Genomic DNA, 24,873 nt, shown 5'->3' on the forward strand with positions numbered 1-24,873 from the left:
TCACGGGCCGCGCCAGGCACCAGGCGCTAGCCCGGGCGGAAACGGGCCCCTCACGGGCGTTCCGGTCTGGGGCGCGCGGTATGGGGGCGGCGCGGCCGGTGGATTGTCACTGTCACCTCGCGGCGCGGGACTTCGAGCGGGTGGGAGCAGCCACGGCCAGCGGGCCCCGGGTCCTGCCCATTCTGCCTCGACCGGCCCCCTCACGCCCCTTCGTCCTGAGTCCCCCGTGCCCCGTCGGAACCCGCCTCCTCCCACCTTTCGTCACCCCCCTCCGTGCCCTGCCCATTGGATCCTGCCCACTGGGCCCTGTCTCGCCCCTTGGCTACCCCCGCATCTGCCCTAGTTCTTGCTCCCCTCTTCCCCCTCTGCATTTCACCCCCACCTGCCCTTCGCTTACCCCCGCCACCTTGCTCCCCCCCCCCCATGCTTTACCTTGTTTTGGGGTGCGTGTGAGCGGCTTCTTGGGTTGCAAGGGCTGCTTTTGCCCCAAGTGGAAGGTTTGCATCCCACAGACCTGTATCTTTCAGCCCTGTGGCATCACCCCATGACTCATCCACTTAGTCCTTCAGCTCTCACTCTGTTTGCAGAGCCCTTAACAAGAGTAGACACTTATTTTAAGAGTGGTATTCCCTTGTCTGATTCAGCTTTCCAGTAAAATGTTATACTCTCTTTCAGGATATTGAGGATGTATTGGAAGAAGCAAAGAAGGTAGGTAGCTATACTAGAATTTTTCTTATGTTGCAAAGTGTTTGCTTTTCACACAACTCCAGGACAGGATGGGTGCCCCCATATGGCCAGAGGGGGTGTGGTTGGTCTCCTCCCCACTGACACCCCAGGCTGGGGTGGGGCAAGTTCAGCTGTGCTCCCCAACCCAAAACATTGGTTTCCCATTGGGTTCTGTGCTAGAAGCCCTCGCTCGGGTCCCGCTGGTACCTGTGTGCAGCACTTAAATTTTATCTATTAAATACAGACTATGAAAGGGCCTGGAAGGTCTACCAACCTTTGAAGCTACCTCTGTACTGTATCGATTTTATTTCTTGTTGTTTCAGGCTGAAGTTTTGGCCCTTGTGGCAGTTACTGAACACTCAGGGGAATTTGAAAAAATTATCCAGCTTTCAGAAAGGTATAATTACTTTGTATTTTTTGTATGTGATTAAAACAATAGTTATTTTTAAATGCAGAGCAGTTCGATAAGGTTAGTGTTGTGGGAGTCAAAACATCAAGAAAAGCATATTCTGTGGACTGGAAAAGGAGAAGAAGAATACATGGGTTGCTACTGTGCATGGGGAGTACTCAAAGGAGGGAGCAGGATGAAGGGTTGTTCGTGGGATGCAGCAAGGCCTTACTTAGACTATATGTTCCTGTCTTCTGGTTCTGTGTTTGAACAGTGCCTAGCACAATAGGGTTTGGTCTGTGATTGGAGCTACTGAATGCTACTGCAATGCAAATAAATCATCATCATCATCATCATCATAGACTCCTAGAACACTAGAACTGGAAGGGAGCTCGAGAGGTCATCAAGTCCAGTCCTCTGCCCTCACGGCAGGACTCAGCACTTTCTAGATCATGGGTGGATAAAGAGGCTTCTGCAGGCCAGATCATGTCAATCAGGTCCTTGGGGTGGGGGAAGTATGCAAAGTCTCTCACTCCTTGTCCCTGCCCTGCAAGGGGTGCACAGAACTAACAAGGGACCAGTCCACTTTAAGTGCTGTGCACCCCTTGCAAGGTGGGGGCAGGGAGTGAAAGACTTCTGTAACAGGAGAGTCTAGTCCCTCTCCCTGTTCTCTCTCTAGTCCCTCGTTGTGGCCTCTTGATTATGGCCAACAAAAGGGGGGAGTGGGAGGATATAGGGGGACCCTCTCTCCCGGATCCCAGCCCAGGGCCTTAAGGACAGGTGCACGGAGATCTGCCCTGCTGGTGGGGCGCCTGCCCGAAACTCACCAGCACGCCGGGCTTTACCCGGCCCTGGGCTACTTCCTCTCTCCCCAACCCTAGCTCCCCAGTAATTCCCAACTTCCCCATATTGGCCTCAGCCCTCTGTGTGCCTCTTGCTTCTCCCTGCTTCCCCCGTATCGCTCCCTCCTCCCGCTCCGTTCCTGCCTCCTCTCCTCGTATCGCTCCTCTGGTCTCTCTCCACTCCGCCCCTCCTTCCCCCCGTCCCCAGCCCAACGGGGGTTTTAAAGATCACGCCTCGGCGTCCCGACGCGATGACGTCAGTCGCCGCGCAGGTTGGCTCCTCCCCTTCCCCCAGTCCCCGCCCCTCTGCCGGCCATGTTCTTTGCGCGCCGCACGTCATCTGGGTGGCGGCGGCAGAGCAAGCGCGGCAATTCGCTCTCACTCCTCGGGTCGTTCCCAAGAGTGTCAGGGCGACTGCGGGTTTAGTGCGGGGGGGGTCCGTGTCCACGGGGTGGAGGCGGCCCGCTCCGTCACAACTTCCCATGCTCCACCTGCTCCCAGGCCCGGATTGACCTGGACGTGGGGGGAGCATGCAAAATCTCCTCCTGCTGTCAGGGACGCTGGTGCCTAGAGGAAAATGCCAGCTGTTCAGAACAGCTGGAAGTTCTCTCTAGGCGGTAGAAGGGCTGGAGCAAAGACTTCAGATGCTTCCTCACCCCCAGGCCAATCAGGGTCTGTGGGCAGGGGAGCATGGAAGTGTCCTGGCCCCACCCCTTCCACCCAAAGCCCCGTCCTTTCCAGGATGGCCTGGGGTCACTTCAAAAATTAGTGAAGTGGCCCCCTCCCCATCTAAAATTAATGCTCACCCCTGGTCTGAATCGTCCGTTATCGATGTCTATCCAACCTGCTCTTAAATGTCTCCAGAGATGGAAATCATAGAATCGTAGACTCGGAGGGTATGTCTACACTACAAAGTTAGTTCGAACTAACTTTCATAGGCGCTACACTAGCGCTCCGTTAGTTCGAACTTAATTCGAACTAACGGAGCGCTTAGTTCAAACTAGGTAAACCTCATTTTACGAGGATTAAGCCTAGTTCGAACTAGCTAGTTCGAATTAAGGGCTGTGTAGACCCTTAATTCGAACTAGTGGGAGGCTAAGGCTTCCCAGGTTTCCCTGGTGGCCACTCTGGCCAACACCAGGGAAACTCTATTGCCCCCCTCCCGGCCCCGGAGCCCTTAAAGGGCCACGGGCTGGCTACACTGTTTGTGCCAGTTGCAAGGCTGCAAGCACCCGTGCCAGCAGACCCTGCACCTGCCACACCATGAGCCAGCCACCCGATGACACCCAGCCCTCCACTGCTCCCCAGGACCAGCCTGGCGGCTCCCAGGAGCCTGCCCGGGGGCGCAAAAGGCGGGCTCCCGCTTGGTCAAGTGCGGAGATTGTGGACCTCATCGAGGTTTGGGGGGGTTTTTGTTTGAAAAACAGGTGTCTTTATTTTACAGTAGGTAGATTTAATGCATCTGAGGGTACTGAGGGAGTTGGCAAATGTCATTGCAGAGCCTATGGCCATTATAATTGAAAACTCGTGGAGATCAGGAGAGATACCAGATGATTGGAAGAAGGCAAATATAGTGCCCATCTTTTTAAAAAAAAAAAAGGGAAGGAGGACAATCCAGGGAACTACAAACCAGTCAGCCTTACCTCAGTCTCTGGAAAAATCATGGAGGGGGATCCTCAAGGAATCCTTTTTTTATCCCAACTTTTTATAAACTTTAATTAAATTCATAACACCCTTGGAAAGGAGTCATTTTCCCCTATTTTACATAGGTAGGAAAATTGACACAGAGTTGTTGAGGCTAAAATTTTCCAAGAGACTCATGATTTCAGTTCCTCAATTTTTGTGTCTCCAGTACTCATGGTCTGATTTTCAGAGGTGCTCTGCATCCACAACTTGCTTGAAATTAATGTAAATTGCAAGTGACCAGCATCTTAGAAAACTAGGCACTAGATGGGTCCCATTGGACATCCAAAGATCAGAAGGGACGTTTGGAAGTGTGTGTCTGATTCATTCAGTGTCCAAGCTAGTCAAGTCAGAGGCAAGAACAGAAGCTAGGTATTCTGACTTTCATTCTCTGGCTCTAGAAATAAGATGTGCTGCCATTCAAGCAGATTGCTGGTTTGTGGGATGACTCTGACTTTCATTCTCTGGCTCTAGAAATAAGATGTGCTGCCATTCAAGCAGATTGCTGGTTTGTGGGATGACGAGCAATGTACTATTGGATTAATTTATTAGTTAATAATTTTTGTCTCTAGTTCTTCAAAATAGCCGTGGTGAAGCATACTTTATGATCTCTCCCATTTTTAATGTATTTCTCATTTCTAGGTACCCTGGATTTGTCTTGCCATGCCTGGGAGTTCATCCAGTTCAAGGGATTTCTCCAGCCGAACAGTGCAGTGTTACTTTAAAGGTAAATAAACTCTTCACTGTCACATGTCCAGATTGAGTCAAGCAGAAGACGTTCAGAATTGACTCATTTAACATTTAAAATAAATCCAGTTTTAAGCGTTATGTTGTTTTTTACATGATACAAAAATATTCTGAATCAGATCTTGATTTCCTTCTCATCTTTGACTTTGTTAATACTCAAGCAAAATGCTACCGAATTCATTTGGCTCTCTGTTTTACAGAGGGTGCAGCGAGGCAATCAACATAGTGTGCATGCACATTTAGCTGTCCCTCCTTTCTCATGAGTGGAAGGCTAAAGAGAAGGGTACACATTTGTGTCCTTGCCCTGCACTCAGACTAACGGCTGACACATTCAGAATATTAATAGATCTTGCTTTGATCAGGTAATTACATGTTCCGCTCATCTGAAAAATAAACTGTAAGGGTAAGTCTAAACTACAAGCCTCTTTCGAAAGAGAGATCTTGACTGCAACCACTTCTTTCAAAAAAGCAAGCCACTTTTTCGAAAGAGAGCACCCAGGCAGTCTGGATGTTCTCTTTCGAAAAAGCCCTGTTTGTGTTCAATAGCACCTTTTTTCAAAAGAGCACTTTTGAAAAAATACGTTATTTCTTGTAAAATGAGATTTTTCCAAGGTCGAAAAAACTGCCGTGTTCTTTCGATTTAATTTCAAAAGAATGTGGCAGCAGTCCAGACACAGGTGAAGTTTTTTTTGAAAAAGGCCACTTTTTTCTAAAAAAAACCCTGTAGTCTAGACAGAGGCGTAGCGAAGAGGGTAGCGGGGGGGAGGGGGCATTTGCCCCCAGGCACCATGCCAGGGGGGCGCTGAGCTGGGTTGGGAGCGAAGCACACGCTGCTCTGGCCCACGTGATGCTTTTGAACAGAGACCGGGGGTTGGCTAAGTGCTCCCGGCTCTCTACATCCTGCGAGCTGAGGCAGCAGGGCCGGGTGGCAGCAGCAGCCACTTTAAAGGTTAGAATCCCTGACCTGTCTATTCCATTCCTCCCGTGCCTGGCTTGTCGGAGGGGAGGATTTGATGGGGGGCATTCCCGGTGCTGGGGGGGGGCTCTTTCAGGGGGAGGGGTGAATGCATTCGGATGGGGTTCTGGGGGGCCTGGCTCAGGGGGAGAGGTGAGCGCATTGGGATGGGGGAACGCTGGTGAGGGGCTGGCTCTGGGGGGAGAAATGGGTGCATTGGGGTTACTTATAATTTTTTTTAAATAAAAGATACTTTATAACAAAAGGAAAAACTTAAAACAATAATAAACTGGTTACATTTTAAAGACTGACAAACATATAGATCAGGCATGTCAAACTTGAAGCCCACTGAGGGCCACAAATGAAAACTGATAGCTTTCAGGGACACCAAAGAAAATGTACTTCCATTGAAAAGTTGTAATTATTTATTATTATAGATTATGTTTTAGGTATATTTTATAATATTTTTCAGGTCTTGTTTTAATATAATTCAATAATTTGATGTGTAACATTTTGATTTACTCATAAAATAATGTTTAATTTAAATATAAATTTAAGGTACTTTTAAATTTTGTATATGATACATAACTTGTTTTGTTGAAATAAAAACAAGTATAGACCATGGTCAATCAAATAGAACAGGCTTCTGTGAACATTTCAGATACTTTGTAAGTTTGAGATTTTGCATAAATATATAATTATTTGTACAATTGCAAAAAATTGACATATATTTGATATAAAATGAATATATGTTTTGTGATTTTATTTGGAAATACATAAATAAAAACCAAAACATTAACAAAATACCCCCTCCACTGCCCCAGGCCAGGCACTCCCATATCCCCATTCTAACTCAATTCCCCTCTGTTCTCCCAGGGTATGTCTACACTACCCCGCTAGTTCGAACTAGCGGGGTAATGTATGCATACCGCACTTGCAAATGAAGCCCGGGATTTGAATTTCCCGGGCTTCATTTGCATAAGCGGGGAGCCGCCATTTTTAAAACCCCGCTGGTTCGAACCCCGTGCAGCGCGGCTACACGGGGCTCCAACTAGGTAGTTCGGACTAGGATTCCTATTCTGAACTACTGGTACACCTCGTGCCGCGCTGCACGGGGTTCGAACCAGTGGGGTTTTAAAAATGGCGGCTTCCCGCTTATGCAAATGAAGCCCGGGAAATTCAAATCCCGGGCTTCATTTGCAAGTGCGGTATGACTACATTACCCTCCTAGTTCGAACTAGGAGGGTAGTGTAGACATACCCCCAGAGAACCCCCCTCTAACTCAATGCCTCCTCCCTCCCCCAGACCCAGGCACTCCCAGCCCCTTACCCCCATTCCTAATGCCTGGGTCCCAGAGCCAGTGTTGCTGCCACCACACGTTTCTTCCTCAGGCGCTGGGGAGGTGTGAGCACAGCAGCCAGCTGTGAGCAGGCACTTGATGCCTAAGCAAAGCAGCCCAGCCAGCCGTGATCTGCACTCTGGGCCACACTTTATTCTTTTATAAAATGCTGTGGCAGGCCACAAAAAATTTTGATTGGGCCACATGCAGCCCGCCAGAAGCCTGTTTGACATGCCTGATGTAGATGGTATCATGAGCTTTTGTGGGCACAACCCACTTCCACCCACGAAAGCTCATAATAACATCTACAGAAAGGGTGGGCAATAATTGGCCTGGGGGCGGGGGAGCAGTAGGGCCGCCGCAGACCAGATCCGACTCATGGAGGCCCTTTTGCCTACTCTGATCTACATGTTTTGTTAGTCTTTAAAGTACTACTAGACTGTTTTGTTGTTTTTTAAGTTTTTCTGGTTACAGACTAACTCCTTGTTTCTTTCTCCTTTGGTGAGTTGGGCAGGCAGAAGTTTTGGTAAAAATGTATCAGACATACATACAGTGCCTGCTCTACCTCAGCTGGTGCTGGATAATCAGAACCTCAATTTTAAAGGAGTTGGCATTACTGAAGTGATAGATCATTCCACGTTCTGTTGCCAATTTTCCATCTCCCAGTCATAGCAGAGACTTGGGATTAACGTGGCTTTCTCAACTAAAAGTCTTATACATGTTTGGATGTTGTGATTGTGAATACCTGGAGAGGCAGTCTGCTCAAGGCAAAGTTGGCCTTGAATCTTGATATCTATTGCTGCAGTTGAATGGCTTGTGTGAAATTTGGAAGAGCAGCTCAGAGAGACCTCTCTCCTTTACTTAAGGATAGAATGTCATGGCAGCCTGAAGGAAAAAGTCCTCATGACAGACAGAAAGCCACGCTTGCAGGGTATACTCTGCCTTAGGCTACTTATTGCTTCAAGTGCCCTCAAGAAAGCGAGGGTGTGTGTTGTGTGTTAGTTTTATTTAAAAGTTTTTCGGAGTGTTATTTTAACAGGTAAGTTAATCTCTTACATTGATAACTCTTGTGTAGTTTTTTGCTGTGCGATAATGTGAAAAACAATTAGGTTAACTAGGTAAGTAAATGGGCAGTTAGGAAACATTACAGATTGCTTATAATAAATTTATTAGGTATCTTGTTAGTTATATAGCACTTTAAAGACTTTTTTCTTTTTGTTTCACCAATATTTGACTAACACGGCTATCTCTCTATTACAATAAATTTGATATGCTCAAAATCTTTTTTACTTTTATTCATTAAAGCAATGTGTTACTCATTTGCTATAACCAGGGCTCGACAAATCAGTGTTTCTACTCGCCCATGGCGAGTAGATTTCAGTCATTCACCGGCGACGTGCGCATGCGTAATGCGGGTCTTGCGCATATGCAGTGCGTTGCTTGCGAGTGGATTTCACCACGGTTTGTCAAGCCCTGGCTATAACAGTGGTTTTAAATGCTTGAATGAAATATAGTGATGAAATTCATATTTAGGTTGTATAACATTAACTTTTCTCATGTTTTATAAAACTTACATATTTAAGAATTTGACATTTTTTATGTAAAAAGACATGAACCTAATGAGAACAGGATATGAACAAATTAAAGAGAAAAAAATATTTAACAGAATGTAAACCACAAAACTATATAATTTATATGTCTGTAGGTAGTAAAATAAGTAATTCATTAAACAATAAATATCCTAAGAGGTGGATTATTTACAGTGGTGTAGTGACGAGGGCGCGGGGAAGAGGGGAGGGGAAGTGGCCGCTGGGTGCCACCCTAGTGAGGTGCCAGTATAGTCCCCCTACACTCCCCCTGTCATCCCTCTGCTCACCTGCTCCTCCTCTACCTGCCATCACCGGCTGGAGCTACCTCCTCCCCGCCTTTCTGCCCCCGGCACGACTCCCTCCCGCTCTGCCAAAGGGTTAGTGTGTGCGGGACCCAGCCCCAAATTGGAGGGGGTCAGGTAAAACGTGGTCCAAGCTCCTTCCACACCTCCCAGGGTCGAACTCAGCTATGTACCAGGTTTGGGGCCCCACCATTTGGCGGAGGGGAGGCGCATAACACCCTCGCTACGCCTCTGAGTTTAGACATATGTCAGGATGGCTTTGCAGGATCTTAAAACCTGATGGCCTGTCCCTCAACTCACCCTACATAAACCTATTGTAGGAGCATGTTCCAAGGAACACAAACAACAGTTCTGTATCACAGTTGAACTGAATTCATCTTGCTCTTGCTTTGTAGGGATAGAGGATTCCTTCTTTCACATAATTTTTCTTCTTGCAGGACCTGGATGTTGCATTACCACTTATAGAACTCTATAAGGATAGATTGGTGGCCATCGGAGAGGTACATGGAAGGTCTATGTTTTACTTATAACCTCTTTTTTTTGCCAACATAAGTCTTCTGAGATCCAAGCACTTAGCATATCATTGGCTCTATTCCATATAAACAAAAAGCAATGCTAATAATTTGAGCAGCTGGAATATCTGACCAGTCATTCCAGCACTGAAAATGTTTTACTTCATATACTTCCCTGGTGTATCTACTTCCTCCCATGTCTCCGAGCTGCTACTTACTTTACAGTGCTATTTTTTCATCTGAATGGGAAATACTTTTAACTACCTCTGAATTTGTTATAAATGCCCTTCAAATAAATAAATTGTCAAAAGGAATTACCATTCACACATCTCGAAACCACTACAACATATTACAGTCTTGTTGACAGTCTTAGCAGAGAGAAAGAAATAAGCAGGATGACTGGATGCCTTTTGGTTTACCCTCTCCCAGGGTTGAGTCACACTGACATGGGTAAATTTTCCATCTTGTATCTGTTCTGTCAAGGACTTTGGGTTGGTACAGCTGTGTACCTTTCACAAACTTAAAAATCCACTGAAAATATTTAATTCCAATTATGTAAAGTTGGCTGGTTTCACTAGAAATGAGCTTGAGCTACAGGATCAGATCTGAATTAGGGATGTAGGCGAGTAGTTGACTACCTGATAAGCCTAGGCTTATTGGGTAGTTAAGTTGACTGCTCACATTTCCTCGCCCCCTTGTTGTCTCTGTATGGCTCTTACTACATTTAAAATGCAGAGGTTCTGTGGTCCCAGAGCAAGCCTCTTCTTATTGACTAATCGTGTAGTCATTACAAATTGTATAGACTACATGATTAGTAAAATATCTGCTCCTTAACATCATTAGTCCTCAGGGATCCCATCTCCCTGCTGGGACCCCCCCAGTGGACAGGGGCTGCTGCTGTGAAGCAGCCCTTGTCTGCGGCAGCCCAGGCTGGTCGTGGGCAGAGGCTGCTCCGGTTGGGTAGGCAGCCGGGACCTACTCCTGCTGTGGCTGTGCAGTTTAAATGTACTAAGGGCCAAGCACGCAGGCAGCCCAGCTCCTATTACATTTAAACTGCAGAGGTGCAGCGTGGGTATTTCCCAGACCTAGCACCTTCCCTTATTGACTAATTGTGTAGTCAATAAAAATTGTATCGAGTACACGATTAGCCTTTTACCCTCCTCTTAACATCCTTAATCTGAATCCAAACTTCTCTTGGAATTCAGAGGACTCTGAATATGGGACTTTAGTTTGGACAGGGGTGGCCTGTGACTATAGGCCGACTCAGCTGTCGCCTAGTGCGCTGCCTTCAACCAGGGTGCCTGATGATGACATCACTCTATTGACGGCCGTGCAGGCGGGGGCACCAATTGCACGTTCCGCCTGGGGCGCCAGCTGCCGCAGCCCGCCTTGGGCCGCTCCTGAGTTTGGAATTTATTGTTAAGAATGGCCATAGTGACACAAAAATCATATGGAGATTAAAATATCGTATTAAGTTCTTCGGTCTTGCATTTACTTTCAGAGTTGAAAATAAATTGAGTGTTGAATATAAGATGGTAATAAACCTTTTACCATAGAGCTAATTTTAATGGCAAGCCTTCCTAAAGGTATACTTTCTTAAGTGACTGGTAGGATTAAAAAAAAAACAGTTTCCTTTACATATAGTTTTCCTTTCCTGTAGTTCAGGAAAAAAGGTTGGTGAAACTTTCTTATTTCTCTTCTTGTGCTGTAGGTTGGACTAGATTTCACTCCCAGATTTGCCAGCACGGATGAACAGAAGGAAGAACAAAGACAAGTCTTGACCAAACAGATTCAATTAGCAAAAAGACTGGATTTGCCTTTGTAGGTCTGGTTTATAATAATAGGTTATTGTGTTTAGAAGAGACCTACAATCAAATACCTCCATAGCTATAGTTAACCCATAGCACGTAGAAGAGTAAGGATGTTGGTTTCATTGTCTTAGCTACATAACAACATGGTAGTTACAGTCTGCCTACTTGGAATACCTCCTGTAGCTTCAATTGCATACAGTAGTCTTCTTCAATTCTTGTCTTAGACCGTTGCTACTGTATTTTCAAGATGGCTGACATGATTTCTTTATATAGTTTATAAAATTCTTTGGGACTCTTTTTTGGTGAATGGTGCTATAAAAGTGCTGTTAATCATGTAAAAATTTCCTAGTGCTAGCTTTTTTTTTCCTTCTTCACTAGAAATGTCCATTCTCGTTCAGCTGGAAGACCAACCATTAATCTCCTAAAGGAACAAGGTACTTTTTTTGGCTCACTTCCTATTATTAAAATTCAGGTCTTTTTCAGCATCCTTTCTTTGGTTTTACCATATCCTCTTATGGTCATTCGTGTCAGTTTGCATGCATAAAGCTTGACGGGCACAGTTATGGAGGTCCTTCTCAATGTACTGTCATTTTGATTTAGGGGGTTTACCTGTTTGTTTGAAGAATTGCAGATTGCCTTAGCCTAACAGTTTGTCAGTTCAAACCTTCAAGGCCTTCTGACAGATCCATATCCATGCTCAGTGTCTGCTCAGAACATCAAAGTGTTCTTTTTTATTTTTAAAAGGTGGACATTTTAAATACATTTCAAATAGAGTTACAGGCAGTTAACTGATATGATACTTCTATAGCATGAAGTTCCTGAAGTGAAATCCTCGTGTTGTTAAAACATTGATAAAATTAAGGCTGTGATATCTCTTATGTTTTGAACTAGGAACAAGTGTTGTATCAGTTCAGTATCAAACATGCACTCTTGGGGGATGGTATCCTGCTCTGGTTGGGGAATGAACTCAGCAATTTCTTCTTTTTGATTGCTTCATTATTGCACTGTTTGCCTTACTTAAGAGGGGGAACCTGTAAAAATAAGAAATGAAGGAAAGTGAATGTAATTTCTGTCTGTCTCTATTACGTTAGAATTGTGATGTCAGCTCCTGACAAAAAAATCCTTGGTCTGACTGTGCTTTCCTCAGACTGCAGTGCATTGAAGAGCAGATTACCATGGGAACAGTTTTACTATCTATCTCCCTCACTCCCCAGGCTGTTTCTGCTTGCAGTCTCAGTTATGACCCCCAACATGGTTCCTTTTATAGTTGGCTCTTCATCTCCACCTCCTCCCCGACCTATTGTGTAAACTGTCTGTCTGACACCATAAGCACCAACTGGAATCACTAATTAGCAGCTTCACAGGAGCTGTTCTGACTGTAATCCGAGAATACAGTGAGACCATTGATTTTAGTACTAGGAGGTGACATCATAGTCCAACCATAGAATCACTGAACTGGAAGGGGCCTCAAGAAATCATCTATCTAGTTCAGTTCCCTTCACTCATGGCAGGACTAAGTGTTACCTAAACCATACAGGTGTCTGTCTAACCTGCTCTTAAAAACCTCCAGTGATGGAGATTCTACAACCTCCCTAAGCCATTTATTCCAGTGCTTAACCACCCTGACAATTAGGAAGTTTTTCCATGAACATAACTATTTCTTATTTGGTTTGGCTCTCTGTAGGTGCTGAAAGGGTGTTGCTCCATGCATTTGATGGAAGGCCATCTGTGGCAATGGAAGGAGTGAAGGCTGGCTATTTCTTTTCCATTCCTCCTTCCATTGTAAGAAGTGAACAGGTAAAGTTCAAAGGGGATAGTTCTATATCAGTATTTGAATATTTCAGCCTGTAACCCAGTTTATCACAAAGAAGGTATTACTTTCTGTTATACTGAGGTATTTCTTTAAACCTATAATATGTTGTTTCACCCATGTTAAAAACTTCGTTTGGCCTTTTCTTCGGAAAGCTTAGGCACTCCCAAGCTTTGAAGTAGAGACTCAAAATTTGGCAGGGAGTAACTTGTGTATCAAGAACGAGCCCTATGCTGTTCCTGTAAAAATCCACCCTAATTTGGCCAAATTATGTACCCATGAAAACCTGCAGTTTGCACGTGCTCAGGAGAAACTTTAGATTTAACAGCTGTATTTCTCAGAGATCCCATCCACACTGGGCACACGCCAGCCCCAGACCAAGCAGGGCTTTCCCTGCATTGCTGCAGACTGTGCTGGATTTGAGCATCTGATGGGAGCAGGGAAGCCTGTCTCTTCTATGTTCTAGTAACTCCCCGCTGGGGTCAGCTTGCTGGAACAGGAAGCAGCTGCCTGATTTCAGTGCAGAAGGGACAAGAGCCAGACTGCAGTGGGGGGATAGATTGGGATGAGAACCTGGGGGGATGAGAGGTAGGACAAGACTGGGGGAGAAAAAGTAGAATGTAAGTACAATATAATTAAACATGGTATCATAAGACATATGCACAAAGAGGTTGAATTAGGGTTGCACAGGCAACTTTGATTCTGGTATATCTGAGCTTTTGAGTGCTTTACTCTGCAACCCTAATGTAGGTTTTTAAAAATCTGCAATAATATTACTTGATTTAATACAGGGCTTCTCAACTGTGGAAGCCCCAGCAATCACAATGATACTCACAGCACATGCCAAGGGCCGCAACTTAAGTGTGGTTGCATATACATACAAATAGCTTCTTTCACATTGACGGGCATGTATACAAAGCACTTCCCACAATGCCCAGGCACTCCTGGCACCTCCTCCTTGAGGGTTAGAAATGCCAACACCCTGTACCCGTCTGTTCCAGCCACCCCGTCTCCTTGCGTCTTTCAGTGCTCACCCTGCCTGAGAGACACCTTGCCATTATGGAGCATGTTCCCAGTGGAGGCCATGTTCAAAGGATCCTACCCCCAGGCTGCATGTTGAGCCCTATATAAACCCAAACCGCACCGCAGGTTGCAAACAAACGGTCCACGGGCTGCCACGGGCCACATGTTGAGTAGCCCGGATTTAATAAATTATAATGGGTCCAATGCTTCACTAGGGGTGGCAGCATGCATTTTATGGAGATTTTATTAAAAAGTATTTCATGTATTCTTGACCATTTTTACTATACAGGCAGTCCCCGGGTTACATGGATCCGACTTACATCGGATCCCTACTTACAAACGGGGTGAGGCAACCCCGCACTAGCTGCTTCCCCCCAGCAGACCAGGGAGACGCGAAGCTAGCGCCCCCCCTTCCCTCCCCAGCAGACCAGGGAGATGCAGAGCAGCTTTTCTCAGCAGACACCTCAGCTTGAGAATAAAGGACTGAGGGAAGTGAGGTGTGGGAGAATAAAACTGAGCTCTGGAGAAATGTTTGGCTAGAGTTTCCCCTACAATATGTACCAGTTCCAACTTACATACAAATTCAACTTAAGAACAAACCTACAGTCCCTATCTTGTACGTAACCCGGGGACTGCCTGTATTCTAATTGCACAGTTATCAAAAATACATTTACAAGATCCCTTTATGTATTACTGCCATGCTTTTAACATGAAACACATCTCTCCCCCCTCTGCTTTTTTTCCTAGTTTGAGTGAATGAGCCATTTAATAGCTTTCTTGTTTCCTTTAAGAAGCAGAAGCTTGTGAAACAGTTGCCCTTAGATTGTATGTGCTTAGAAACTGACTCTCCAGCACTAGGTCCTGAAAAACAGGTAAATTGTTTGTTTCTCCATTTCTGCATTTCCAAAAATCTAGTTTATTGAGAATAATAACAAAGGGTAAAAATTGAATAGGCAGAGGTGTGGGAGGAAAGACATCAAATTAAATTGGAAAAGAGATGGCAAGCTAATAAGGCAGAGTGATACAAGAAGTTAGCTCTGAAGACAGGGACTACACAGGGGAAGACTTGCCATTTTGCAGGAATAGACTGAGAGTAGACTGGAGGTGGATGAACAAATAGAGGAATTACATTTAAGGCCCTATTGTTGGTATATTTGAAACTGTTTGCAACAACTGATTCTGAAGAGAATTCGAATCTGACACTGATAACAGTTTCTGATTCTTTAATTTATTCTCTCCTTTTGTACTTTACAGGTGAGAAATGAACCAAAGAATATTTTCATTGCTGCAGAATATATTGCCAAAATGAAAGGAATCCAAGTGGAGGAAGTTATAAAAGTGACAACACAGAATGCACTGAAACTGTTTCCCAAACTTCAGGAATTTCTCTTGAAATAAACCCAAAAATGTTTAAAATTTGCAATTACATTATGTCCTAACAACTAACGTGTGCACATCTGTCTTGTCCTAACAGCAGAGTTTACTGTTGAATAACTCAGCAAATATACATACAGGTTATGAATATGACAGAGCTATGTTATATCTTGTTACACACTCACCCTTCTGGTATCCAGTCCATATATAGATTTATATTAGTCGCCTAAATAGGGAACAAGAGACTCTCATATCGGTGAAATAACATTATGGCTGCCTGACTTAACTAAACTTGAGCAAGAACATTTGCAAATGAGGGGTGGTGATGAATATCGCCACCCCTCATTTGCATATGTTCTTGCGCAAGACCGGGCAGTGTAGATGTAGCCTAAGTTAAATCCTGGCCCTACTGAAGTCAATGGCCAAACTCCCATCAACTTCAGCAGGCCCGAGATGTCATCCAAATAGTTAAAGTAATTATCTTCACAGTATCCCAATTGTTGCTGGGTCCAGCTGAGCCAGGGGGCGGAACGTGGTGTCTGTGGCATTATTGTGTTAAAATAGGACAATGAGGGTACATCTACACAGCAGTGTTATTTTGTAATAACTGATATTTTAAAATAACAAAGTGCAGGTCTACACAGCAAGCTGTTATTTCAAAATAATTTCAAGATGGTAGACTTCTTACTCCGCATTCTGTAACCCTTAATTCATGAGGAGTAAGGGAAGTCGAAAGAAGAGTGTTCTTCCTTTGACTTCCTGACGTGTCGACAGCGCCAAAAGCCGAATTAAGCTATTTTGACTTCAGCTACACAATTGACGCATATCTTAATTCTACTTTTGCCCTGAAGTGTAGATGTGCCCTCAGGGAGCATCTGTTCTCCTATCCCACTCCCAGTCTATAGCCCATATAAACTTCTACAATAGAGCTGGCCTGAGCTTGAATCAAAAGCCCCAAACTCTGGCAAGTTCAAATATGCATCCCTGTCTTGTGATCTGATTCTGTGTCTCACATATCAAATGTTTATGTGTGTTTTAAAACTTAGGGCTTGTCTTTAGGGTGTGTCTGTTTGAAATGGGACTACATTAACACGCAGTAAGCTTTTTTTAATATATGCCAGCAGAGTCCACTTGGGGCAGTTAGTGCATGTCATGCTCCTGTGTGCATTAGAATGTCCATCCTTCTAGTCTAGACTAACACAACGCACCCTGTAGACAAGTCACATCTTGTCTTCTTTAATGGATACAGGTTTTTAACACTTCTTTTAATTCTGAAAGGCCTCTTGCAAAACACTGTTCTGAACTCCTGTTTGACAGCCTGTGTGTGGAGGGGGGAGCTCTTGCTTCTGGACCCTCCACACCAGGAGCCGTTAGCGGGGGGCTGCTCTTGAGTAGTAGTAGCTGTAGTAGTTCAGGACAGTAATACACTAAATTCAGAATTCACTGGTGTGGTGTCCTGACAGGTTTCCTGCTCCATCAGTGATGATAAACATTCAGCTGTGTGCATTTTCATATGCTCCCTCAATATATTATGCCAGCTCTGCGCAGATAGCTAGCATAATAGACTTCATGAGAGCCCCCAAAGACCACAGACTCAGATAAGATAGGAAGGCACCCAAGTCAGATTGACAGTTAAATGAAGTACATTAATAGTTGTTGGTAGCCAGATGGCCTCTGAGCCCCTATGTATTCATTCCCGAGACAATAGACACAGCTCAATCACTGTCGCCCCCTAGGCTGACCAAAGACCAAGAACTTATGACTAGCACAGGACATAGTGTAACAACAGCGGCATGAAAACCTGATATTGGACTTCTTGATAAGAACAATGTCGCTCAAATGCAGTCATTTCTCAAAGGGTATGTCTACACTACCCTCCTAGTTCGAACTAGGAGGGTAATGTATGCATACCGCACTTGCTAATGAAGCCCGGGATTTGAATTTCCCGGGCTTCATTAGCATAAGCGGGGAGCCGCCATTTTTAAATCCCCGCTGCTTCGAACCCCATGTAGCGCGGCTACACGGGGCTCGAACTAGGTAGTTCGGACTAGGGTGCCTATTCCGAACTACCGGTACACCTCGTTTCATGAGGAGTAACGGTAGTTCGGAATAGGGCATTTGGGCTCTGAGAGAGGCTTTAAGTGAGCTTGAATCTCTTATTCCCACAGCAAAGGCTCTCACTGAGCTTAAGTAAATTTAGAGTTATACATCCAAACATGAATGCATTTTAATATTGTCCATGTGGATGAAGCAGCTAAAAATGATTCACGAAACTAATCTTGCAATTGGAGCCCGCAATGCTACATTAGATGTTGAGAGGGATAACATTGAATGACTTCTTAAAGATACTCAAAAGATTTGTGACCAATGGGATGCAATCCTTTCTGAGCCCAAATCGGTAGTGCAAGGTATTGAGAGTTCATCAGAGTTTTCCACCAATTGCAGCCTAACATCTCAATCTGATACAGAAAGACACTATCGAGTTAGTGGGGCTTTTTGTTATTTTTGACTCCATCAAATGTCAATTTGAGTCACTGCAACAAATTTGTAACCTTTTTGGATTCCTTTGGGAGTTCAGAGAACTAAGGGTATGTCTACATTACAGTGCTATTTCAAATTAACTTATTTCAAATTAGTTAATTCAAAATAAGCTAATTCGAAATAACACATCTAGACACAAAAACTAATTTGAAATAGCATTTTTCTAATTTGAAATAGCACGTCTACATTGAGTGGACCCTGAATCGAAGGTAAGGCTGGCCGGAACCAGTGCCAGCAGGGCATCAGGGTCGAACTTAGTGTGTGGGGCTGCTGCCTCAGGCTAGCCGAGGTCTGTGCTTAAAGGGACCCAATGCCTCATCCCGGACAGACAGTTCTCAGGTTTCTCTGCTTGCTGGTCTGCCTCACTGAGGGACAGCAAAGCATCTGTGTCTTGGAGTGCTCTGCTTGCCCGCACTCAGGACACCATGGCACTCTGCAACATGGAACCAGACCTATAGATAGTAGGGACTTGGAGGGATTATGGGGTCCTGGCACAGGGTGGCACACTTTGCTGCACTGCCCTCTCCCAGCCCACTGCACTCGATTTCTCCATGCCAGCAGGAAGCAGAGTGCCTCAGCCCTACAGTGTTCTGCCTCCTGCTGCTGTGGAAAAACAAGGGGCAACAGGCTGGGAGGGTGGCAGGGGAGGGTGGAGCTGCCACAGTGAGTGTGGTGGTGGGATGACCCCTGCTTCTGCCCAGGCCCCAATAATGTCCCAGCTTGGATTGCTCGGGGCAGGGAGCAAAGGGGCGGGGGAAGGCGAGTGTGGGCAGAACAGGGCCTGGCTTGGGATGAGCAAGGTAGAGCGGGTGGGAGGCTGGGCCTGGACTTTTGGACTGTGCTACCTTGTGTCGTAAATACCCACAAGGTTTTCCTGTTTGCATTGACCACTGGAACCGGGACTTTCCTTTCCTATCATCTTTGTTGGATTACCTGCCTACTGGACCAGACGGTGTTGTCGAAGGACAGATCAGACTGTGTCTAGAGGGGATTCCTTTCCAGATCGAGGATCCATATCGGGGTCGTCTCTTCATAGAGGACTCGCTACTGTGGGATCTCCCTGCTTGTCCTCCCCAGAGGCTTACAAATAGCCCGACGGTCGAAGGTCGCAGGCATCGATCGCCTCAGGCTTTGTATATACCTTATGTATCTAGGGAACTGTTCTATCTCCTTTCTTCGGGTGAGGGAGGGTTGGTTTGTTAGGACTTGCTGTTAACTGTATATCTGTTCTACTATTCATATCAAATACATGGTTTGGCCCTAAAATTGTGTATGCCTGATTTGTGGCTAGTGATCCACTGGTGATTAGATACGGCTCTCAGGTCAGATCTTCCTTCTGTGTAGGGACTCCTTATTCCCATTTTATATCCACACCATTGGCCATTTTAATTTAATTGCTTGTCCACGTCCCTAGGGCAACAGGAGGATGCCTCCAATGTCCATGATCTCTGCACTAGATGGAGGAAAGAGACTGTCTATGGCAGGATGGCTGCCAGCCTGGCCACCAAAGGCCACCTGCGAACCCAGGAGCAGGTTCAGATGAAAATTAAGGAGCTGCAGCAGGCCTATGCAAGGGCCACAGGGGGCAGCTGCCAAACAGGGGCAGACCCTGAGAGCTGCCCCTATTTTGATGCCCTGGACCGCATCCTGGGGGGTGGGATGGTCTGTGCCCCCCAGGTGGTCATCGACCTTGGAGCAGAGGGCCCTGACCAGGGCACGGACGAGGAGGAGGGCTAGGAGCTATACTCATGATTTTCCAGCTGCCCTGTGCTGTGGGCTTTGCAGCTGGTGAGCTCCCAGTCCTGATGTGCACTGGCTTTGACTGCTGGCCCCACTCCTGGGGCCCTGAAATCTCTGCAGCCAGCAGCACAGTGCAGTTGGTACAGCAGGAGCAGGGCTGCCAGCCAGGAGCCGGTGCATGCCAGGAGCCAGCATGGGGTAGCCAGGGCCCAGGGAGCATGCAGCGTTTAACCAGCAACAGAAATTGATACGCATCAGCTTATTGGTTAACTGGTTAGATTTCACATCCTTATGCCTGACCTTTTGGTTTGGCTAGCTGCAAGTTTGGAAGAAGGGCTAGAATAAGGAGGAGAGTGATGTGGCGTGGTGCACAGGATCAGGATGGAGGGTGGCAAGAGAAAATATGCAAAGCTGCTGCTTCAGCATGGAGACAAAGACAATTCCCCACTTGCTTACACAGATGTCAATCGGGAGTGAGTCCACTGAAGCCAATGATGGTGCCTAGTGTGCAGCCCACGTAAGGGAGCAAAAGCTGGCCCAAAGGCAGCATGAAAGTGATCTGACTTGAGGGTGGGGTTGCTTGTGTTGTCGCAATGCTCCTAAGTACCAGTCAAAGGCCCTACTGTGCAAACACACAGGGTATGTCTACACTACAGCGCTAATTCGAATGAACTTATTTCGAATTAGTTAATTCGAAATAAGCTAATTTGAAATAACGCATCTAGACCCAAAAACTAATTCGAATTAGCATTTTGCTAATTTGAAATAGCACATCCACATTGATTGGATGCTGGGTCGCATTTAAGGGCAGCTGAAATCAGTTCCGGCAGGGCATCAGGTCAGTAGTTGCTTTGTGTGGCTGCTGTCTGAGGCTATCTGAGGCTCGTACTTAAAGAGACCCCCTTGGACAGCTGGTTCTCAGCTTTTCCGTTTGCTTGCCTACCTCGCCGAGGGTCAGCAAAACGTTTTCCTCATTGCCTGCCTGTGTCGGTGGTTCCCATTGGGGACACTGCCGCAGTTGGCACCATGGAGCCAGAGCTCGCCCTGGGCGTGCTGCTCCAGTTTTTGGACTTGCTGCTGCAAACCTGCCAGCAATGGCTGGAGGCTACCTGCCAAAAAAAATCCTCTCTTTATTGTACATAACTAGGGTGGGGGAAGGGAGGAATGAAGGTGGGAGAGAGGAGGGGGTAACCTGGGAGGAAGGAGCTGGAAGGGGGAGGAAGGGGAGGAAGGGAAGGGAAAGCTCAGGGTTGGGGGTCCAGTTGGCTCTACTGTCTCGCAGCACTGCGGGTGTGGTGGTGTCGGGGGGGGAGTGTGTGTGGAGGGTGGGGCAGGAGGGACGGGGGGTGTGGAGGAAGCGGAAGGGGGAACAGGAGTGGGAGGAGGAGCGAGAGCTGGGGCGGCCACAGGGGCTGGATCAGGAGGAGGCAGGAACCTGTCCACCAAGGTCTGGAGGTGGCCTCGGAGGGCACGGCCCTGCTCTTCCAGCACCTCCAAGTTCCGCTGCTGCAGCCACAGATCCTCCCAGACCCAGTGGTCCTGGGTGCAGAGCTGGTGTTCCAGTAGTCACAGGTGCCACCGTTGGTAGTCCTCTAGGTTGCGGCATGCCTGCTGGCCCAGATGTGGGTGGCTGTTGCAGGCCAGGTGGTGCGCCCTGCAGGCCCAGGTGCTGTGGCTGTGGTGAAACAAGAGCAGTGGTCAGTTCTCCCTGGGGACATAGTGGGTGAAACCCAGCCCCCCTCTGCAAGGTGAGGTTGGCGTGTGGGGAACAGGCCAGGGCCCCTGCATGACACCCAGCTGCTGCTCCATGGTGGGCAAGGCCCAGGCGCATGGTCCCTGGGCTCCCTCTCCACCCCCCCCGCCATACACCTAAGGGGAGCATGATGGCACTCACATGTGGAGGCCTCCCCAGCCTCGGATGACATAGCCGATGTGCTCTGTGGGATGCCTCAGGGGTCCTGGGTTCAGGGCAGGCTCCCTACAGGCTCCTAGCTCTCAGCATCCTCCTCCTCCGTGTCAGAGACGGGGCCTTCTGCCCCGAGGTCGATCACCACCCGGGGGGCATGGACTGCGTGAGCCCCCAGGATGCGGTCCAGGGCCTCAGAATGAAGGCATGCCTCCGGATCGGCCCCTGGCTGGAAGGCCATGGAGTAAGCCTGCCGCAGGTCCTTGATTTTGCAGTGAACCTGCTCCCGGATCCGCCTGTGGCCTCTGGTGGCCAGGCTGGCAGCCATGCGGCTGTAGACGGCCGCGTTCCTGTGGCTAGTGCAAAGATCATGGACTTTGGAGGCCTGCCCCCAAACCTCGATGAGGTCTACGATCTCCGCACAAGACCAGGCAAGCGCCCGCCTCTTACAGCCCCGGGCAAGCTCCTGGGAGCCTCCAGCCTGTTCCTGGGAAGAGGCGGAGGGCTGGGTGGCAGCGGGTGGCTGGCTCATGCTGTGCCAGGTGCAGGGCTTGCACCTGGCACAGTTACCATGGGGAGACCGTGGCCCTTTAAGGGCTCCGGGGCAAGGAGGGGGGCAGAAGAGTTTCCCTGGTTTGGCCCAGAGCAAACCTGGGGAGGGCTAGCCTCCCACTAATTCGAATTAAGTGGCTACACAGCCCTTAATTCGAACTACTTAATTCGAACTAGGCGTTACTCCTCTTAGAATGAGGTTTACTTAGTTGCATGTGTAGCCCCTATTAAACTTAATTCGAACTAACGGCTATTAGTTCAAATTAACTTTGTAGTGCAGACACACCCACAGAGAGACTCTGTCCCTGCTGCCAGTTTTACAATCAAAGTCTGTGTCTGTAGCACTCTTTGCTAAGATCAATTGAGCCCTGCCTATGGGTATGTCTACACTACAGCACTAATTCGAACTAACTTAGTTCGAATTAGTTAATTCGAACTAAGCTAATTCAAACTAATGGATCCAGACTAAAAAACTAGTTTGAATAAGCGTTTTGCTAATTCGAACTAGCATGTCCACATTAAGTGGACCCTGAACCGGGGTTAAGGATGGCCGGAAGCAGTGCCAGCAGGGCATCAGATGAGGACTTAGTGTATGTCTACACTAGAAAGTTAGTTCGAACTAACTTTCATAGGCGCTATACTAGTGCTCCGTTAGTTCGAATTTAATTCGAACTAACGGAGCGCTTAGTTCGAACTAGGTAATCCTCATTCCACGAGGATTAAGCCTAGTTCGAACTAGCTAGTTCGAATTAAGGGGTGTGTAGCCCCTTAATTCGAACTAGTGGGAGGCTAGCCCTCCCCAGCTTTCCCTGGTGGCCACTCTGGCCAACACCAGGGAAACTCTACTGCCCCCCTCCCGGCCCCGGACCCCTTAAAGGGGCACGGGCTGGCTACGGTGCCCGTGCCAGGTGCAAGCCTGCCAGCACCCAGCCAGCAGACCCTGCACCTGGCACGGATTGAGCCATCCACCCGATGCCCCCCAGCCCTCTCCCTCTTCCCGAGACCAGGCTGGCGGCTCCCGGGAGCTTGCCCGGGACCGCAAGAGGCAGGCACCCGCCTGGGCTAGTGCAGACATCGTGGACCTCATCCACGATCTCCGCACTAGGTACAGGAAAGTGGCCGGCTTGGGCAGGAGAGCTGCCAGCCTGGCCACCCAGGAGCAGGTGTGCAAGAGAATCAAGGGGGTCCACTGAGACCCCCGACCCTGAGCCCTGAGTTTACAATGGCCGTCCTGGGTCAGACCAAAGGTCCATCTAGCCCAGTAGCCTGTCTGCCGACAGGGGCCAACCCTAGGGACCCTGGAGGGGATGGACTGAAGACAGTGACCAAGCCATTTGTCTTGTGCCATCCATCTCCAGCCTTCCACAAACCTTGGGCAGGGACACCACTCCTACCCCCTGGCTAATATCACTCCATGGACCCAACCTCCATGACTTGATCTCACTTCCTTTAAACTCTGTTCCAGTTCTAGCCTTCACAGCCTCCTGCAGCAAGGAGTTCCACAGGTTAACTCTTTGCTTTGTGAAGAACAACTTTCTGTTACTAGTTTGAAGCCTGCTACCCATTCCTTTCCTTTGGTGTCCTCTGGTCCTTCTTTATGGGAACTAATGAAGAACTTTTCTGTATGCACTGTCTCCACCCAACTCCTGCTTTTAGAGACCTCTATCCTGTCCCCCCTCCGTCTCCTCTTTTCTAAGCTGAAAAGTCCCAGTCTCTTTAGCCTCTCTTCATATGGGACCTGTTCCCAACCCCTGATCATTTTAGTTACCCTCCCTTCTCCCAGCCTCTCTCTTCCCCTCTCCTACCTCCTTATCCCAGTCTCCCCCAGTTTTGTTCAATAAAGACAGATTCCATTTTGGAAGACACGTTATCTTTATTTTGTACATCAAGAAGAGGGGCTAGGGAAGGGTGAGTGGAAGGAAGTGAGGGAGGAATGGGGCATGAGTCCCCGATGGGGAGGACTGGGCTGGCTCTGCAGGCTTCTGGGGGTGGAAGCTCTCCTGCAGCCCCCCAATTGCCCCCTCTCCCCAGATTGCAGCCTGCGGCAAGTGCAGCCGGTCTGATGGCCGAGTGCTGTGATGTGCCCAGTGTGGGCACTCAGGGCACTTCAAGCCAGGACTGGTTTTCAAGCGGGGCACCCCTGAGAACTGTCTGTCCGGGGTGGGGTTCAGGACCCTTTAAGCACAGCCCTCGGCTAGCCTGAGGCAGCATCTCCACGCTCTAAGTCCTCATCTGATGCCCTGCCGGCACTTCTTCCAGCCATTCTTAAACCCGCTTCAGGGTCCACTTAATGTGCACGCGCTAGTTCGAATTAGCAAAACGCTAATTCGAACTAGTTTTTAGTTCTAGTTGCGTTAGTTCGAATTAGCTTAGTTCGAATTAGCGCTGTAGTGTAGACATACCCTTAGAGCGTGGAGCTGCTGCCTCAGGCTAGCCGAGGGACCTGACCCCCACCCCGGACAGACAGTTCTCAGGGGTGCCCCGCTTGCAAAGCAGTCCTGGCTTGGATTGCCCGGAGTACCCACACTGGGCACATCACAGCACTCGGCCATCAGACCGGCTGCACTTGCCGCAGGCTGGGTGCTGGCAGGCTTGCACCTGGCACGGGCATCGTAGCCAGCCCGTGCCCCTTTAAGGGGCCCGGGGCCGGGAGGGAGGCAGTAGAGTTTCCCTGGTGTTGGCCAGAGTGGCCACCAGGGAAAGCTGGGGAGGGCTAGCCTCCCACTAGTTCGAATTAAGGGGCTACACACCCCTTAATTCGAACTAGGAAGTTCAAACTAGGCTTAGTCCTCCTAAAATGAGGTTTACCTAGTTCGAACTAAGCGCTCCGCTAGTTCGAATTAAGTTCGAACTAGCGGAGCGCTAGTGTAGCGCCTATGAAAGTTAATTCAAACTAACGTCCGTTAGTTCGAATTAACTTTCTAGTGTAGACATACCCTATGTTACCAGTCCCAGCAGCAGGGATGTTAAATATTGGTTAATTGAATAGTCGAATAATCTCATGAATTCTTATCAGTTAATCGACTGTTCTGT

The 24,873-nt window shown here is 47.7% G+C and overlaps 1 protein-coding gene across 3 annotated transcripts; it reads left to right on the forward strand.

Moving 5' to 3' along the window:
• Positions 1 to 40: 40 nt before the first annotated feature.
• On the forward strand, positions 41 to 15,169 carry TATDN3 (TatD DNase domain containing 3). 3 transcript variants are annotated; one of them, XM_075925168.2, is made up of 10 exons: positions 41 to 140; positions 676 to 708; positions 1,050 to 1,123; positions 4,282 to 4,366; positions 9,009 to 9,071; positions 10,795 to 10,904; positions 11,273 to 11,328; positions 12,579 to 12,691; positions 14,519 to 14,599; positions 14,982 to 15,169. In XM_075925168.2, the coding sequence occupies exons 1-10, from the start codon at positions 81 to 83 to the stop codon at positions 15,123 to 15,125; spliced, it is 819 nt and encodes a 272-aa protein (XP_075781283.2). In that variant the 5' UTR covers positions 41 to 80; the 3' UTR covers positions 15,126 to 15,169. The 3 variants fall into 3 exon arrangements, with proteins under 3 accessions (XP_075781283.2, XP_075781284.2, XP_075781285.2); XM_075925169.2 differs by having other exon boundaries at positions 14,522 to 14,599; XM_075925170.2 differs by lacking the exon at positions 14,519 to 14,599.
• Positions 15,170 to 24,873: the final 9,704 nt, after the last annotated feature.

The sequence above is a fragment of the Pelodiscus sinensis genome, chromosome 3 (genome assembly GCF_052426305.1).
Source record: "Pelodiscus sinensis isolate ZL-2025 chromosome 3, ASM5242630v1, whole genome shotgun sequence".
NCBI lineage: Eukaryota > Metazoa > Chordata > Testudines > Trionychidae > Pelodiscus > Pelodiscus sinensis.

What these genes read in the sequence shown, in the direction of transcription:
- TATDN3 (XM_075925168.2), top strand. Translation starts at nt 81, where the DNA reads ATGGGGGCGGCGCGGCCGGTGGATTGTCACTGTCACCTCGCGGCGCGG. An exon ending in TATTGGAAGAAGCAAAGAAG is followed by an intron (nt 709 to 1,049) that starts GTAGGTAGCTAT and finishes TTGTTGTTTCAG; the next exon opens with GCTGAAGTTTTGGCCCTTGT. An exon ending in CACTAGGTCCTGAAAAACAG is followed by an intron (nt 14,600 to 14,981) that starts GTAAATTGTTTG and finishes TGTACTTTACAG; the next exon opens with GTGAGAAATGAACCAAAGAA.